At 38.4% G+C, this 18,773-nt stretch overlaps 1 protein-coding gene across 1 annotated transcript; it reads left to right on the forward strand.

The window, feature by feature from the left end:
• Nucleotides 1–8,347: 8,347 nt before the first annotated feature.
• On the forward strand, nt 8,348–15,806 carry RGS20 (regulator of G-protein signaling 20). Its single transcript, XM_010290538.1, has 4 exons — nt 8,348–8,544; nt 12,528–12,614; nt 13,423–13,657; nt 14,891–15,806. The coding sequence occupies exons 1-4, from the start codon at nt 8,399–8,401 to the stop codon at nt 15,077–15,079; spliced, it is 657 nt and encodes a 218-aa protein (XP_010288840.1). The 5' UTR covers nt 8,348–8,398; the 3' UTR covers nt 15,080–15,806.
• The last annotated feature ends 2,967 nt before the right edge of the window (nt 15,807–18,773 follow it).

Here is an 18,773-nt window from a genome sequence, read left to right on the forward strand (position 1 = left end):
AATGCTACAACTAAGCCAAATATCATCTGAAGTGCTTTTAACCAGGCAAATAATTTTCATTCCTGACCTTCACACTCCTTTGCATTCATAAGGTTACATACAGAAATGCCTCATAATCTGAATGTCAGATAGGCACGCCTTGGAGTAGGAAAAAGTATGACAGACATACTTATTCCAGTACTTCAACATTACTCTGAAGGCTTACAGTAGTTTTCCCACTGTTGTCAAAAGTAGCTCTTCAGATGCTTGCTTAAATCCCTGAACTTTTTTTTAAAATTACTTACTAGCATTCAGTAATATGAATGTGTACTTTTTATATGAATCATAGATGCTGTCTAGCTGGATGAGAAGGAAGAACACGTGCCATTATTTTTCCTCTGTTTTTGGTTCATTGCTTTTTAGGAGTTAAAAGTTTAAAAGTTAGGAGATGTTTTGCATGTGTTCAATCACTAGGGATGGATCTTGTGTGTGCTGGAGTGGTCCCAAGGAGCACAGGCCAGCTGGATACAAGAACAGTGCAATAAAGCACGACTCAGGGAGTCTTACCCGGTCCAGCCAACACCACCACTACAAGGGCCTTTGCAACAGAAACTCCTGGACATTGACTGACTGTCCTGTTCAAGGATTTGACTCTCCATGGTGACGTGACATTAGCAAAATCAGATCTGATTGACTAGCCACGAACGAGCAGAATAGCAGCTTTTAGTCCTTCCCTATCCATATGAAACAAAGTGGGGGTTTTCTATTTAAATTATGGCTATCCAAGCTCTCCCCAAGCAGACATAGGTGTCTTTGATTGACTGACCGAAGTAGTGACAGCACTAGCTGATATAATTGGACAGAGAGATACATTTCATGCTATATCAAGCAACTGGCTAAAACTAAGGTTAAACAATGCTGGAGATGGTAGAGATTAAACTCCTTTGGTTACAGGTATCTCACCTCTTTCCATCAATAGTCTACAAGTAGTTTTGGATCCCTTACAAAACATATACAAGATGGTGATCCATCTCCAGTTTTTAAATCCTCTGTGTTTTCTTCCCAAACCCACTTTGAAATAAAGCATGTAGCTGCTGCAGATGGTGGGGACAGAGAAGGCAGACCCCAATTCTCAAAATGAAGAGAGCATCCAGTACAGAGGGTTCTCACACAATTTGTTCTCTCTCATGCACCTTCTGAGAGGTCTGGAAATCTGAGAAGATAAAGGAGGCACAAGGAGTTTAGAGCAGTGAAATTTCCATTTTGGCGTCAGGCAGATAACCTAGAGGAAGAAGAACAATTTTTGATTAGCTTATTCTACCTCAGAGAGACAAATTTTAGGGTATGGTTCTCTCTTGTAGTCCAGCAACAGAGTAAGGAAATTTAAGGTAATAGGGAATTAAACAAGAACAAGAGACCAGGGACCACTGAGATTTCTGAAATCCAGGCGTATTAGGGGATAAACCTGCCACAAACTAGGTTGATGAATCTCTCCATTGGGGCTTAGAGATAAGTCCTCCTTCTGGACCTTCTTCTCTTACCTTGAAGAAGCAATATAACCTTGCCTAAATCTTAAAGAGGGAAAGCACTAGAGCTCAGTGTAACAACCCAAGTGACTTAAAAACAAAAACACCCACAAACAAAAAAACCCAACAGAGCAGTAATTTGGGCTTGAACCTGTGAGATTTTGATCTTCCTGAATTTGCAAGGACTTCAATGAGAATAGGTGAACAGCATCTTACAGGTCTGAATCTTCAACTATTTAAAGAGATATATCTAAAAATCAAAACAAACTACCTTGGAAAAAATAGAAACATCCATCTCTCAACTTACTTTATAGTCCAAACAGTAAGAGTTCTCTCAAGGAATAAATACAAAACTATTCAATCAGAGCAGAAATAGAGAACAATAGTTTAGGCGCACCGATACACATTCACCCTCTGCATTCTCTTGGTAAGATGGAAAAAGTCCTTTTCAGTGATAAGAGAAGACTCTCACTATTTGTAACCATCCGTGTAAATGCATTCAGGAAGCAGACGGAGGATTTCTAAACTAAACATTTACACAAATTTTGAAGAAAGGTGTTTCAGACAATTCATAACACCTCTGCTTAGTACCACCTAAGTATTAAGTCCAGCCCAAGTCACTTTTCTCTGCAGCATAAATACAAGTACCAGATCAGATCCTCAGCTGGTATAAATCCCCTTGTCTTCCTTCACTGGCCATAGTGAAGTAGTTTTTCAGCAGTTGAAAGTTTGATCACACTACATGTGATCAGCATTAATACTTCAAAATTGAACATATGAAAAACAGAATGGAATTTTCTCTCATCACAACAAGATTTTGGTGTTCCAAAGAAAAAGTGTTCTTTGCTGATGGACATACTTATATTTGATTGTCCAGGGAAATAAAACAGATAATACTTGACACTTGCCAGTAACAAGTCCATTTTAAACCAGATACTAATTGCATGCCGTGCAAACTGAAAACCTTAGAAAGAGCACCTCCATCTTGGTTTTATTTCAGAGTGTCAGCTGACCAGGTAAATGACTGTCCTGGGAGGCTGGTGTGACAACAAGCCGTATTTACCGATTGCCATTTTCAGAGTGCACACCTGGTAACAAGGAACAGAGTATTTTGGCTGATGGAACAACACTTGCACTGATGTTTACAGAAAATGCACCTAGTTTATTTTTTTTTCTAACTGCGTTATAAAATTTCCTTATGAGGAGAAACCTGTTCCAGTTCAATCACAGCTTCTTTCCCACTTCAATGCCATGTTGGCTAAAATCCAGTCTCCTATCAGATTCGAGTGACCTACCTGACAGCGCCCTGTGTAGGGGGATGGCTGTACACCTTGTTTTCCTCAGGAATGCACCCTTTTGTTCTACAGCCAAATAGCAGCTCTTGAACTATCCCTCACCCTTGAACGCACTTACTTTTATACACACTTCAGTTCTCAGGGCTCCTCGAGCTCCAAAGTCTTCCAACCGATTGCTAAAAGTAACGTTTTCCCTGCCCAGCTCTGTACATGCTTTTGGCTGCAACGAGGTTTAGATTGGATATTAGGAAAAATTTCTTCACTGAGAGGGTGGTCAGGCATTGGAACAGGCTGCCCAGGGAGGTGGTGGAGTCACCATCTCTGGAAGTGTTCAAAAAACATGTGGATGTGGCACTTCAGGACATGGTTTAGGGGCCGTGGTGGCGCTGGATTGATGGTTGGACTTGATGATCTTGAAGGTCCTTTCCAACCTAGTGATTCTGTGATCATACTACTGGTTTAAGAAAACAGAGATCATTATTTAAGGATCCCAGTCAGGTTGTGGGGACAAGGTTAGGCCACCTTATCCTACTTATGACAGGCAGCAGCTGGCGGGGGAGCAATACCTATGTGTGTCTCTCACCCTGCTTCCCCACGCAGGGACCCTGTGGGTCTGCCGAATGTATTCTCAACTAGGATAGGGATAGAAAAATACTTGGCTAAACGTCAAGTATCAACGTATGTCATCCCCTTTAACAACTTTAAGGTAAGCTATTAGCTCAAAATGCTGTTGGTGATTCAGATTTTTCATTATTAAAACAACCCGATCACCCATGATATCAGTCTAGAAAATAAGGAAAGCCCTTTTGTAAAATTAGCAGTCACACTACCACTGGTTTTGATTACAGCTGGTTGAGGCTCTTTGGCCTAATACCATGCGATAATAAATGTGAAGAGGTTACCAATCACTGGCACCAGGTGCTATAGCAGTAGGATCCACAGGTGATTAATTCTTCAACTAATATAGAGTGTTAGTCTCATCACTGATGCAACGAACACCAGCACTAGATTTTCTAACTGGTGTTACGCCTACTGCATGACCCAGTCAGACCATCTGATGTCCCAGATTAAACACCATAACATTATATGAACAGAAGACTTTTTTACTGAGAAGGCAAAAAAAAAAAAACCCAACCACCAAACCCAAAACAAAACCCACAAAACCAAACACACCCCTCTCCTTTTTGCCCTGAGGACCTAAAGCCTGCTGAAGGCAAAAAATTGGCCCCCTCCATTCCCACAGAGCCCCAAGTCAGTCAAGCAATTATTTAAATTGTTGATAATATGGGTTGTACTGTAAAGAAGCAAGGAATTTTGTAAATGCCTACAAATATTCACTGGAGTTGTTGATGAATCTACTGTCCATTCCTGCACACAGCATAACTCAAAGCAGTAATTTGAGCAGGTATCTGGAAAGGCTCATTACACAGCTATGGTGGCTTCAGCAAGAAGCAGCAAAGTGTGATGGAGAACTTCAGTGACCCATAGTAAAATTCTGGATGTACTAGAGGTAGCAGAAAAAACAACTACAGGCATAAAATAAGGCTTTTCTGTTTGTGTCCCATTAGTGGCCTTGTCCTTAACTCACTGCATGATCTCATGGCCAATTTGCTTCATCTCTGACTTTTTTTTCCATATACTTTCCAAGATTATTTTATTTCCCTGTGTACAGTCATACTCAGATAGTCTCAATGCTTTTCAAGGTACTTTTCTTTGAAAATGAATCCTTAGACGACTTGCACAAACTCAGCGTCTGTGCCTTTGCCTGTGTTCCAGCCAAGGAGCAGTTTATGGGAAAGCAAAAGCCACAGATAGGGAGCTTGTGGTAAACTTCTTGTATCACCATGCACAGCTGTGAAATTGCAGGGTTTGTGTTTCCCTGGTTTACATTTGTTTTTAAATTACATCTTTTTTTAAAAAAGCAAAGAAATCTAGAAAGCCAGTGTATATCCATGAATATACATATGAAATTACGCTATACCCTTTAGGCAGAGCTTATGTCTTACTGTGCGTTCAGGCCTCATGTCTGGCATTACACGGTCTCGGTACAATCACGATTGGGACATATATTTGCAACAAATTGTGCTGCAAACATGAACAATTTAACTTTATTTTGCAATTCCGGTTAGAGGATGAACCACAAAAGCCTAGACTTTTAACGTAAGACATGCTCTTCTCCTGCAGACTAATCATTCTTACGTGGCCAGAGGGAGTGGCCCAGGTAGAAAGGTATATAGAATCATCTGCTTGATGAGAGTTTGGTTTAGAGCCAGAGCTGCATTAAAAAACAAAACGTAAAACCAAAAAACACACCAAAAAAAACACATCACACAAGGGAAGAATGAATTAGAAAAACAGTGCTGGGATGGATCACTTACTCATTGCTTGATCTGTGAACCTGGACCAGCCCAGTATGTTCTTATGGGTCTTAATACTATCTGTGCGTAAGGAGTTTCTACAGCTTTGCAGTAACCTGCACCACTGCTCAAGCGTTCTACCTTGCCATCCTGTAAAATTGAGCGTAGATTTTATTTAGCCCAAGCTAACTCATTATTTATCTCTGAAAGAAATACAGAACAGAACATCACAACCTCTTACCGATCAGAAAATCAGTATGTTTCACAGTTCCCCTTTCTAGATTAACAACCCAAACTCCTACAATTTTTCTGTGTATATCATGCTTTCTAAACATCTTGTTAGATGTTTAGATAGATGCTCTATCTGTCTTGGAAAGTGATACCCTTAGTACTCGCACAAAGGAATAAATTACTTCTTGCATCCTACCACAGTATTCCTAATACACCACAGAGAGCCACACCCCAATTAGTCCGTGATCCACTCTAAACCTCTATCAAACATACAATATGACCATCAGTTGCCATAGGAAATACATGCACAATAATCACCAAACAGCTCGGTAATTCAAAAGCTTGGGGTGTCTTTAAGCCAACAGATATATTCCAGTCCTCCTTCTCTTATTTCCCATTACTCTAATACAGATCTACTATCATGAAAGCGTGCTTTATCTGCTAAAAATATCTTTCAAAACAAATCTTCATCACATAAATGACCAAAACCTACTTGCTTATTCAATGAGAAAGCTGGTACACATCTGCTGAATAAAAGTGAAAATGTGTAATTTAATCTGAAAAAAGTGTCTTGAATTTTTGTGTTGCTCAATCCTTCATCTTCTGTAAACTGTGTGAGAAATCACGCAATGATGAACATTCAGAAAAACCTATAGTACCAGAAAACTTCTAGGTAAGGTGTATGATCCAGAAGTGAAACCAAGACACAATGCTACGGGGCAGTTTTTGCCCTACAGCTACTTACATACTCTTCCCTTTCATTAAACATGTCAAAGAACAATTCTGAAGAACCTGAAATGCTAAAAACGGATCCAGAAAGATCTCTTGTATTAAGCCACAGTGGGAGGAGGTGGGGAGGAAGAGTGTATTCTTCCTACTTCTGCCGTCCTTTACCTTTCTCCTTGGGAAAAAGCAAACAAACAGGAACAAGCCTTTCTACCTGGACCATTGTCAGTTCAATTGTAATACGGATTAGAGATATGAATGTGCGAACTATCCGCATAAAACATCTCAAAAGTAAGAGTGGACGGGGTAGGCTATATAAACTGCATATATCTGAATCCAAGTTACACTTTTCTAATCAGTAATTGTTTACCGTCCAAAGCAGCCTGAAATATTGTTAGATATATTATCATTCCAATAATGCTTTATATGCTATCACTTTCTAATTGCAATATGAAGATACCTATATTTTTTAAAATAGAGTATCTGGAAGGAAATTAATACTTAGGGCTTCGTTCTATTTCTGCAAGTCTGAAACTCTGAAGGAAAGAAATCTGAATCTACAAATGTATTCTACATTTCACATTTATTCTTCCACATTCTGAAAAAAGAAAGGTTGTGGGGGTTTTGGAAGGTATGTTCTTTTTCTGATTTTCTATTTCTGGGCATTTAGGCATTGCTTGTCAGATTAGGTCTACAGAGTTACAAAATGGGTTATCATTTCTCTCGGTATTGTTTTTCTTGTATTTTATTCCTCCTGCAAAACAGGTGCATCTTCTGCTGAACATGTCGTGCATTTTTCTCTGGGGAGAGTGGGTGGTTCTCATAAAAATAAAAACTATTAAGCTCTAAGAGAGAAACAAATTCAGCATAAAAAAAAAAAATCCAACAAAATGTAATGCTGCACTCTGCCAAAATAATCTCCTTTCTTCTCCTGACACTTCTGTTGAGTCCATGAAAGTCTGTGCATTGTTACACGTTACAACAGTATTTCCTAAACCTGGCAGAACATTTTAGAAAGGAAGGCAACTCCAGTATTCAGCTCATTAGATTATGTTTCAAGTCCAGTATTCAATTACCAATTAAAAACAAGAACTCAAAATTGGTAGCAGCTAATTTTAATTTCCCTACAATTGTCAGGGCCTCAAAAGAAGGTTTAGCAACCTGAAAAAACCTACATACCAAGGGATATGATGACACAGGGGGATGACTAGTTATGTATCAAAAAATCAAATACTATCAAAACGAAGACAGACGTACTCATCTTTGTACAAGCTAGCATTTCATCTATGAGACATCTGTCACTAGGGCACAACCCTCAGCAAAACAGGGAGAGCATTATTAAGTGCTGTAAAGCAAGTCTGAAGCTCATGGAGAGACAGGTCAGAAAGGGACAGGGACTTCAAGGGTACTTGTAATTTCATTAACACCACTTCTCTGCACAATCTGCAGAATTCAGGCTCCAAAAAGGTTTCCTAGAACCGTGCAAAAACCACAACTAGTGCTCTCACCAAAAATTGTTTCATGATGTCTTCAGTTGGGGGAGGTGACCAAAAACCTGCACATTAAATATTAACATCCAGTCATGTGTTTTATCTGTTAGCAATAACTCATCTCATCTTCACAGAAGCACTTCGATTCCTTCTTGAGAGAAAAATTATTTTAAAAATAGCTGTGGCAGTCAGACCTGTAATGGACAGAGAAGCACTGGTCCTTCCCCTTTGCTACAGGGTGACCAGCAGGTTTGAGACATCCTCAATACTCACCGATGGCCAGATTTTCAGGAGAGCTCAGGTGTCTTACTCAAGCATCACTAAGCCTGTGCATTGGCTGATCAAGAGAAAGAGCGAAAAGACAGACAAGAAAGAAAGAGGCTTTAACTACCTCTCTTCTGTACTATTTTCTTTAGGACTGGCCTTGAAGTCCAGACCTCAGGAAACCCTCTTCAACTCCTAGGCTTATATGCCACTGTGCTAAGAGCTCTCAGAGACCCCTCACTTCCACCTTTTGCTCTCTCCATCACCACTCTCCTCTCGTTGTGTTCCCACCCATGTACAGAATTAATTAGCCCTTTGCCTTCCATCACAGCACTTCAATAAAATGAGTGAATCTTCCAAAGGATTCAATACCGAAGAGCTTCTGTGGGGAAAAACCAAGTGTTTAGCTCTTCAGTTCCATTGGAGCTATGGCCTTCAGCAGTTCTTGGTAAAATTTTTAAAGCAAAGAAAAGGAAAAAAGAAGGGAGATACATTTCTTACTCCCACCTTCTCTTGCTGTCTTGCAGCCCATGGGATCAGAGCGGATGGAGATGCGCAAACGGCAGATGTCTACGACCCCGGAGACACCAGGCGCTGCACTGGCTCAGCACAGCACGGGAAATCGAGGGTCCAATGCCTGCTGCTTTTGCTGGTGCTGTTGCTGCAGCTGCTCATGGTAACCCCTCTCATTCAAGCCTCTGGGGAACAGAATAGCAGGGGAAGGAGGCAATAGCCAGTGTATAGGACAGCAGAAGCCAAACAAACCACCAGAGTAATTCTGCAAATCTGGGACTAAGAGAAAAGACAGTGCTCTAGTACTAGACGCAACCTTCTACTCCAGTTTACTCTTTTTTTTTTTTCTGCCATTGAAAGAACAGATTTTTTTTTTATATCTCTGTACAGTATCTCTGTTGTACTTTTGTTGTTAATACTGTGTAGTGGAAGGTCTGTTTCGTGCAGGACTGGTTCTCCTCAGCCTCAAGCTTCACCAGAGCTTCCACTAAAAACTGAAAGCAATACTAGAACATGTCACAGCTTTAGATTTAGGACTGGGACTTAACAAGCAGCAAAGACTGTGTTAAATGGAGTTAGGACTAAGTGGAAGAATTTGTAGGTCAGAAAATGAATCATCAGGTGCCCAGCACTGTTCTTTTGTTTTGGAGGCTACTGGATCTGTTGTCATTAATTAGTGTTGCCAATTCATGGCACCTGCAACTCATATGAAGTTAATCCTTAGGATCAGAGACTTCAAACATCACAGGTATTTGCTGAAGATGAGCTAAAAACAAGGTAGTTCAGAAGAACTCCCATTACAAGGTGTTAAAGAGGAAAATTTATCAGGGAAGCAAAGCAAAACTGTAAAAGGAATCACTCAATGCCTTAAGCTAATGATGTGTTCACCTTCTCTCTCTTACCAACCTCTCCAGATCCAAGTGGTTTCATTCAAAACCGAAGTAAAGCTTCATATACTCAGAAGTCCTGTATCTGTTTGGGGCCGAGTGTTAATTAATGGGTGAGACCAAAACTTGCATTGAAACAAAGAAAAATAAGTCTTAAACATACACAGGAGTTCAACCAAAACATTGACAGCAACCTGACTGCTTCTTATAAATGCACTAACCACCATAAAAAACACTTCAGAGCAAGCAAACCTGGCACTGAGGTGAAGGGAAGAAGTCATAAATAACCCTACAGCCTAGGCTAGGAATCTATTCCACCATTTTATTATTTTTTTTTTCCCCCCCAAGAGCAGCTGGTAGCAAATGCTTTGGAGAACACCAGTAGAAGGCAAGGGATGAGCAGGTTATCATTCCGCTGCTATTGGTACTCGCTCATCAGGAGGTACCCAATTCTGCCCTCTCTTATGGAAATAATGAGTATTTGTAAGGACAAAAGGCAGCTTGGATTTTTTTGGATGATGCCAAGTACTCTAGCTCTGATCCCACCAAGCTTTTCAGCAGGTGCTTAGAGGTAAACTAAGGTAGAGATTAAAGAGGCAGCAAGTGCTGTGCCTGTACAGGACCAGTTTGTGGCCTTGCAGAACAGCATCTATGTTAAAGCATCACCACACAAATTCCAGTGTCATCTGAACAGCTGTCCAGCGCAATCACAAGTGGCCCAGTCTAGGGCCGCATATTACACAAACACGCATGTCTTTCCAAGAAAGGAAAAAATAAGGCACATTACTACGTTGGAGTACATAAAATTTGCATTTAACTTCAAAATTGTTGATAAAGTGCTTTTTTGCCATTTTACCTGATATTTTCCAGGATGCTCATTTTCTGTGCACCTCATTATTCAAACAATTCAAAGAAAGCAATTTACTCGATAGGGTGTGTGAAAGCATTCAGATTTCATGATGCTTAAAATTCCTATTTGCATTTCAGACTCATCTAGGAAACCAGTAAAGGCTCCAAAACAGAGCAGCTTGCTTTAGCTTTAAAATAATTTCTGATTTTTTTGAGAACAATTGTTTTCTAGTAGCAAGAAATGCAAAACAAACCATAATTAAGCTATTTATAGTCCTATTCATACAGCCTTTCCTCAAAATAGCTCAAGTACTTTGAACAGAAAAATTATGAATAGGAATAAAAATAACAGTCTACATGAGTCATGCAGCTGAGATGCTGAACATCCAATATGAAGAAATAGCAAAATGAGTCTCTCAGCTGGATGCTCAAGAGCTTGTTTTCTTTCCTACAACCAAGACTCAAGCCTCCAGCCAGTTACTCTTTCAGATCCTGAGAAGATGCAGTATTGCACTAGTCTTATTTTTGTTTACCTGTACATTTCTAGGCAAAGAGCCTGCCTGCAAGTCATTTTCTGAGGCATGGCATGTTCTCTTAAGTAAGCTTTTGTTACTTCTTTTGCCTTTTTCCCCTTTTGTGCATTATCCTATGAAGACTATAATCCTTTCTGTTGGATATTGGTTCCCCTCAATCCAAAAATAACTCTGACAAGCATATCACTTCTTGTCTGTGTGTGAGGAATACATAATATATCACTCCTCATATTAAAAAAAAGGCCAGAATAACTGGTAAAAAGAGTAGTAAAGGATTGAGACCTATACATCCCAAAAGAATAGAGAACTAACTAACTATTTTTTTTCCTGAAAAGGTGAACTGAAATAGGTCATTGGTTTGGATGTATGGTTCAGATGTTGCAGAAAAAAAAAGTGTGTTTGCAATAACTGCTCTTCAGCTTAGCAACAGGAAAACTTCCCTACCTCTTCAGTGCATGGCATTGCCTTGGCAAAGAAAAAAGCAGGTCTCTACAGATTATGGACTAACACTAGAGAAAGCCAGAGAAGGAGTAACCAGTAAATAGTAAGGCTGCAAGTAAGACAAAACCATGAGTTTAAAAGGCAGAAAGGACAGAAAAATCAACTGTTTTAACACAAATTACTAGAGATAAATGAGGTTCTTAAGGATTAAGGCAACAAAACTGTTACTACATTAGCACTAAAAGGAAGGTAAGATACAAATGAAGAAATTAAGTTTGATATTTTCCTAGAAGTTTCCTAAAGCAACTGTATTGCTTTATTTCACCTGGAGGACCTGTTTCATATAAATTACGTGTTACAACTCATCAAGACCTTTTCTTCTTGACAAATTTTAAGTGGCTTTACAGATTATATGAATGTGTGTGTACGCACATGCGTTTCTCACTAAACTATGATAGTCTATGAACTGGAATGTAGTTCCAATTCCCTAAAAAGAAATATGTATATTGTCAAATCCAGTCTCAAATGAAAAAGAATCTTCTGCAACTACAAAAGGAATTTTTAAAAACTAGAGTTATTTAATATTTGATGAAAGCAGCAGGAGTTGACAGCTACCCTTCCATGGGACATGAAAAACTCTCTCTGTGATCACTAGTGATTGTGGCAATTTTTTTTTTTTTTGTAATGCTACAAACAAGCTAATACTCGTTTCCAGTCAGACATACTGGAAACGATATTCAGCAATGACATATTTGCTCTTTGTGCTCCAGTCCTCGTATTTTGAAGCACATACAAGCACTTTTGTAAAGCTGCAATCAATTACCACACAATCTGGCTGTATCTACATCTGAACTCTGAAAGATGCTTACACTTCCAACAACACATAGAGAAGTGGCCCTCATCATGCCCTACGGATATAAAATAGCCATGGAGAGGAAAAAAAAAACCCCACAAAACCCAATCCAACCAAACTTGAAATCTAACTCATATAAAATCAAGTGCATCCAGTCGAACTTAAGTAAAAACACTGCATCAAGCATACACAGTATAATAAGCGTCCATGGAGAATAAGTCTGGTATGTAATAAAGGGTACTTGTGTGTAAACCTACATCCTACATATATATACACACATGCACATATATGTACAGGAAATCAGGCTCGATGATCCTTATGGGTCCCTTCCAACTCAAGATATTCTATTAATCTATGATCCCTGTAGAGAAAGTCTATGTGATACAATATTGAACAGTGTTCAGCTACATTAAAGTTTGCCACGTTTATACAACTGTAAAATTAATGGCAGAGTAATGTGGCTACCGTTAGCTTCTGTCCTTTTCGCTGATTATTTTTCTAAATATTGGAGGAAAAGCAGCTGGTGTACATTCAGCGTTCTCCTCTATCGAAGTTGACTAAAATTTTGTTTGCTACCTTGCAGTCTTACTGTTAGAAATCAAGACGAAGAGAGAGCAAGGAGAACATCTCATGAACTCCAAGCAGAGGGTATTCCAAACTGTGAGGAAAGGTATGGTCTTTAAAAGTGTTCTGTCAAGCTAAAATGAAACAAATCCAACAAACCATACTAAATGATTGAAGTGAATTACCTGAAATATGCAGATAACTAGTATTATCTATTTGTCATTTATGCTGAATTTGCAGTTATCTGTCTCTTACCTCTTAAGGAACCAAAGATCTGATCTATAATCTTTTACCTTATTTGTATGCAGCATGTAACCACATCCCCATTTTCATAACAAGGCAGATCAAAAACAGCATTGTAAACAGTCTCCCTCTTCTCTGAAATAATTTTTAAATACATCCTGTTCCCACCCAGCAACTATGAAGCTAGCTAGCAGTGCTCAGCCTTATAAAAATAAAGAGGAGCTCAGATCCTCCCAAGAGTACGGCAACTCTGAGTTGCTCAAACAGGTAGAAGCACCTGTAAAACTGCAATAGACAGGAGGGTATCTTCTATGGGGTTTGAATCATTGCTTGTTTCCATATATTTTCATTCAACTTTTACCAATGATTCAACAAGGACTATTAGGTATAGAAAAATGCTTAGCTGTTGCAGAGGGACTTCTCTGTTGCAATTTCTGCATCAAAGCACTGCCAATCATCTGCACAAGAGCTTTTGATAAGCACACTTTCAAAGTGCCATCTTGTAAGTATGTTTACTAGAGTTTGCACTTGGGTAGTTTCAGTGAGGAATAAGAGCCCCATGAACCTTGCAATTTTGTTCCGTTGTGACAGCAGATGCCTCCCACCAGCCGCAAACACCTTGAGTAACAATCATTCATTTCTCTCCTCTTGTCTTCTCCTTCCTCCTCAAGCCCTGCTCCTACTCTTGAAGAAGTAAATGCCTGGGCTCAATCATTTGACAAGTTGATGCTTACTCCAGCTGGCAGAAATGCTTTTCGTGAATTTCTACGAACAGAATTCAGTGAGGAAAACATGCTTTTCTGGATGGCCTGTGAGGAACTAAAACAAGAATCCAACAAAAGTGTCATTGAAGAAAAAGCAAGACTAATTTATGAAGATTATATTTCTATCCTTTCTCCAAAAGAGGTATATTACTTTCCTCAATACATTCTTTGATGCTGCTTTGCACAGTTAGTTCTAACCTGTGTTTAACGCTACAATACCCAGGGAGAACTTCTCCCCTCCCACATTCCCCTGCCATCAAATAGAGATTTAGGGGAAAATAGTCAGACCCATCATTGAGGTGAGATGGTCAAAACTACTTTCGCTGCCTGTAAGAAACCTCTTCCTGTGCTACCCTAGCATGCTGCAGTGAAGTCTTTAGCTTGAGGCACAAATATACAAATGGTGACTTTATCCTCTGTTGGACAAATCAGTTTCTTTATTTTGCACTAGGAAGGGGGTGGGTGTATCTCTCCAAAAGCACAGTAACCACAAAGTGTGATTTGCAAAGCACGAATTGCTCAAAGAGCAGCTGACAAAAGATTGCATAAAGCACACACACTGACTTCCTGAAAATTTTTAAAACTACTTGTCACTTTGCTGTTAGCAAATATGTCAAGTTTCGAAGACACTTCAGTTCAGTTTGAATATAATCCTGACAAGCTGGCTGGGACTTTAAACTTTCCAACATCCTTGCAAAACTCAAACTTAATTGTTTGCGGTGCAGGCTATACTTATGTACTTCTAAAAGTGCCATTTAAATCTAGTCACTATTCCAGTAATACTACTATCTTCCTACATACGCTAGAGCCTTGCAGAAAAAAAAATTATGTTACTTGTATGTTGTATGGAATCATTATATAGCCATACATACCCATGGCTTGCATCTATTCACCCTACTTTTTAACAGGAACTTGACTGAACAACAGCTTCCCAGGTTACAGTTTCCGTCTGCATCATACTGCTCACTCCAAATTCAGCCTCTTTACAAGACCACTAACTCCCAAGGAAATGAACTGTCACAAAAAATTACAAACCCTCCCCACTACAGAGCAGGAAGCTGGCCTGGAAATAGTCCACCAGTCTCTCAGGTTTCAGTAGTAACAGGATGGCAGGCAGCCTTGTTCAAAGTGAGGTCACCTCAGTGAGAACACTTCTCTATCCACACTCAAGATATTACTACTTCCAAATTTCACACACAGTCATGTTTTGCCTATTTAGCAGGTTGTTTGGTTTTTTTTTTTTTTTTTACACTCTTGAAGGACACAAGCTGAAATGGTTAAATAAGACTGCTTTTTCAACCAGTAAAACAAACCTAAAACCCCATATGTATTATTCACCACTATTATTTACGTGACTTTGTATTTTAATATGCAGGTCAGTCTGGACTCCAGAGTAAGAGAAGTTATTAACCGAAATATGCTGGAACCCTCCCAACATACCTTCGATGATGCACAGCTTCAAATTTATACCTTAATGCACAGAGACTCCTACCCACGGTTTATGAACTCTGCTATTTATAAGGACTTGCTTCAGTCCTTATCTGAAAAATCCATTGAAGCATAGAATTTTTTTCTTAAATGTATTTATTTTAAAACAAACAAAACTCTGGGCTACACCAATCCACAGGGAACTTACAATTAATCAGATATTTACCTGAAAGTAACTCAGGCAAGTTTTACTACAGACTGAATGATTTAAACCCGCACAAGGCTATGACACAATCAGCTGACTACAGTTTCTGATCAAGTTCAGTGTTACTTGGCAAATGAGAATGAAAATGATATTGTTGTTCAAAAAAATGCAGTATTTTTTCCAAACACAGCATGCAACTCAGATGCAAGTCTGACACTATGTATGTCTAAGGTACAGATGCCAACTGGGCACGAAAACTAAAATTTAAGTGGAGTGTTAGAATTTTCTTGAAAACCAAACCAGTTGCCCCATCCACACTGTGACTGAAATAAAAACAGTACTGTCGGTATCTGGGTTACACTAGACATAATTTCACATATTGTACCTGGCACAGGTACACTCCACTCATCTTGGTGTATTTAACGTGCATACGGTGCGCTAATGGAAATCAGTATGGCAATCCCAACTTTCTCAAAGGTAACAGTTGAAATAATGCTGCCTATAAAAATCTTTCGCTGAGGAATTGTTATTTTACTACTAGAGTCTGCTGAAAGCATTTTTAAGTTCATATTGTTGATGTTTATAGAGTTAAATTATTTACTTAAGAGGAAGAAGAGTCTGGGCATTTAAATTCCAAAATAAAGCACAAGAATTCTCACATATTCTTTCCTCCCTCCATAGTTAAAAACCCTTCACTATTCACTCCTGAAAGGATGGCAGTATCAACTATCTTGGTTTTGTACATATTAAATTCTCCTGTTACCTGACAGATCTTGTAAGGTTTCTATTACAGATACACACACATTTAATCAACAAAAGAAGGAAGATGGAACTATTCTGTTCTGATATAGCACTATTTCAGACTGTCCAAAAAAAAGCTACAGCTCTATCACTAGTAAACCATGTTCATTTACAGCATTGCCAAAGCATTACACTCGATTTCTGGTCATATCTCAAAATCAGTCATCACAGGAAGTACTAGGAAGAAAGTAAGTTGAATCTGCATAATCTGTGTGTAGACCTGTTATGAGAATAACATCTTTATTTTAAATAAGATTCACTACAATTCCACTATATTAAACTTTGGAGTTTATAGTGGACTACCATTGAATTGTATTTTTTCCTGCACATTTATTTAAATAAACTAAATGACATATATGTAGGTAAAGGACATATGGGGAACAGAGGAAAAACCTACTCCTAGATGAGAAGAACCAGACAAGCATAGTTCAGTGACATTTACTATAGCCTTTCTAAAAACCTATTTTTAGCTTAATTCCAGCACTATGAAAAGCACAAAATGGGGATTTTATCTGAAAAAAAAAGGAATTGGGAGTAACAAAGCAGAATTTAGGAGATCAATTTAATTGTTTCCTCAATGCATTCAGCCAGAGATGGGTTCTCTCCTTACTGCATTCGCATTATTAAACAAATAACGATGAAATTTTTCATTACATAGCACCACAGGAAAAGACCTGATATGTGGTAAGCTAACAACAGCTACGGACCAGTTTCCATCATCTCCATCTAAAAACAAAACACTCTTCAACATGTCAGCACAAAAAAGTAAACAAAAAAAAACTTTAAGAGATAGCAAATCAAGGTGCTTTTGCCCTCTGGAGCACAACACTGGATGACTAAGTTAAGAGGAAACCCTTCTATATACCATCACTTAAGACATGGTCCAGTTAGCAGTTGCCACTGATTAACTTATCGACACCGGTTCTCTCTGCTGAATTTCTAGTAAACGTACCCAAAGCACTATCAATACAACTTCAGTTTACATAAAGTATAACATGGCAGGTAGTAGCTTCAACAAAACAAACTAGATATATTGGTAAGGCAGCATTGATGGGGAGCTTGCTGTCAAACTGACGATGCTGTACTTGTTTTAATCAGGGCAGGTAAGAGTGCTCTAAAACTCTAAGTTGACAAAGTCAGTTTAACTAGGTCAAATTCAGCTTGCTGGAAAGATCAGACACACACATAAAAAAAAAAGTTCAAAGCGTGTCATTTCATGAAATGGAGGATTTAAATTCTTTTAAGTTATCTCTCTTCCCTGCAAAGATAACTCATTAAGAGCTGTGAGACAGACCAAACACTCGTACTTTATATCAAACAATATATTCTATTATTCTGCAAGAACAAGAAAGAAAAAGATGCAACGAAATTAGGCGGGAGGTAAAACTATATTCGTTTGGGCAGTTCTGTGCTTAACACCAGATTATTAAAAGAAGAAAACAGTAACTTCTAATCTTATTTCCCATGTGCCACAATTCTAATCAATTAAAATTCTCTAGGCAATTTTCATTTTACTTCTGCGTTACAATATGCTGACATTTGCAACGTGCATCTTTTCTGAAAAACCTTAACAAAATGCAATGCAGTGTTTTAGATTTAAGCTTACACCCAACACCAATGGAGAACACTGGTCCCTAGATACCCTGAGAGTATCTCTTTAAAAATCCAAACAACCAACCCACTCCCCTAAATATCTTGTTATTTTTAGGTTGTTTAATGCTGGATTTAATTGAAGGAGGGAGAAAGAAAAAAGAGGAAAACAAAAATCCACCCACAGAAAACAGTTTTTTAAACTACAGTTCATTACTATATACTTTCTCATTATGCACAAACTTTTCTCAGAGCAAAAGTGAGTGCACTGAAAAAGTTACTAAAGACAAGCTGTTACATGAATAGCAGGAGAAAATAATCACATTGACAGAAGATATTATTTATAATTCATCAAGTAAGAAATTATCACAAAATCAATTTATCCTAGCTTGGAAATAAGCATGGTCTGTTTGTCTTGGCATTTATCTAACTGCAGGATATCATTAGGCGCTAACAACTTTCCAGTCCACTGGTATTCTTTCTTCAGTGTCTGCACTTCACAAACCAGTAACTCCCACAGAACATGCATACTGTTAAAGACTGCTCTTTTTACCAGCCTGCTAAGGAGTATTAAAATTGCATGGGCTCCTTCAGCCAACATACTGTGCTTTACACTGACCTTTAAATTCCAAAGTCATTAGCACAATACAAATGAAGACCAAAAAAACATTATATATATATATATATCTATCTCCTGAAGGGCTCCACTATATAAAGACAGTTTAAAATTTATCACACAAATATCATGTATTGATGCACTTTATGATTACAAAGGATATATGAAAAAGAGAAAGTGATGAGAAAGATTATCACAGTGTGAAGTAATTTTTAAACAAGTTCGCTCTAAGCAGTACTTAAGAACATGTCTCTTCTGCCATGAAAGGTACCGGTATCATTTCAATGACATTAATGAAAGATTTTCCATACTAATTTTGTAACTAAATTAATTCCAGACCTTTTAAAATGGTAAAACAATTCAAGATTAGTGATGATCCAGTGAAAGAGAAGCTAATATGCAGCTGTAAGAAATTGTATTTAAAAAGAGGTGAAACTTCAGGTTTATTTATATGAATGACTACTAATGATCCATTTCAAAAGGCATGCGTTTGAAAGGTAATACAACCCTTTTTTTGCGGAATGAAGACTTCACATTGATAAATTTAAGTTTGACCTAAGCTGGTATGGGTTGTAACTTTAAATTGAAAGTTCACTTATGTGACCACAAGTGGAATGC

The sequence above is a fragment of the Phaethon lepturus genome, unplaced genomic scaffold (assembly GCF_000687285.1).
Source record: "Phaethon lepturus isolate BGI_N335 unplaced genomic scaffold, ASM68728v1 scaffold54300, whole genome shotgun sequence".
NCBI lineage: Eukaryota > Metazoa > Chordata > Aves > Phaethontiformes > Phaethontidae > Phaethon > Phaethon lepturus.

Excerpts from the sequence above, each read along its gene's own strand:
- RGS20 (XM_010290538.1), top strand. The coding sequence starts at position 8,399 with ATGGGATCAGAGCGGATGGAGATGCGCAAACGGCAGATGTCTACGACC. Across the intron at positions 8,545-12,527 it reads TGTTGCTGCAGCTGCTCATG|TCTTACTGTTAGAAATCAAG; the intron begins GTAACCCCTCTC and ends GCTACCTTGCAG. Across the intron at positions 12,615-13,422 it reads ATTCCAAACTGTGAGGAAAG|CCCTGCTCCTACTCTTGAAG; the intron begins GTATGGTCTTTA and ends TTCCTCCTCAAG.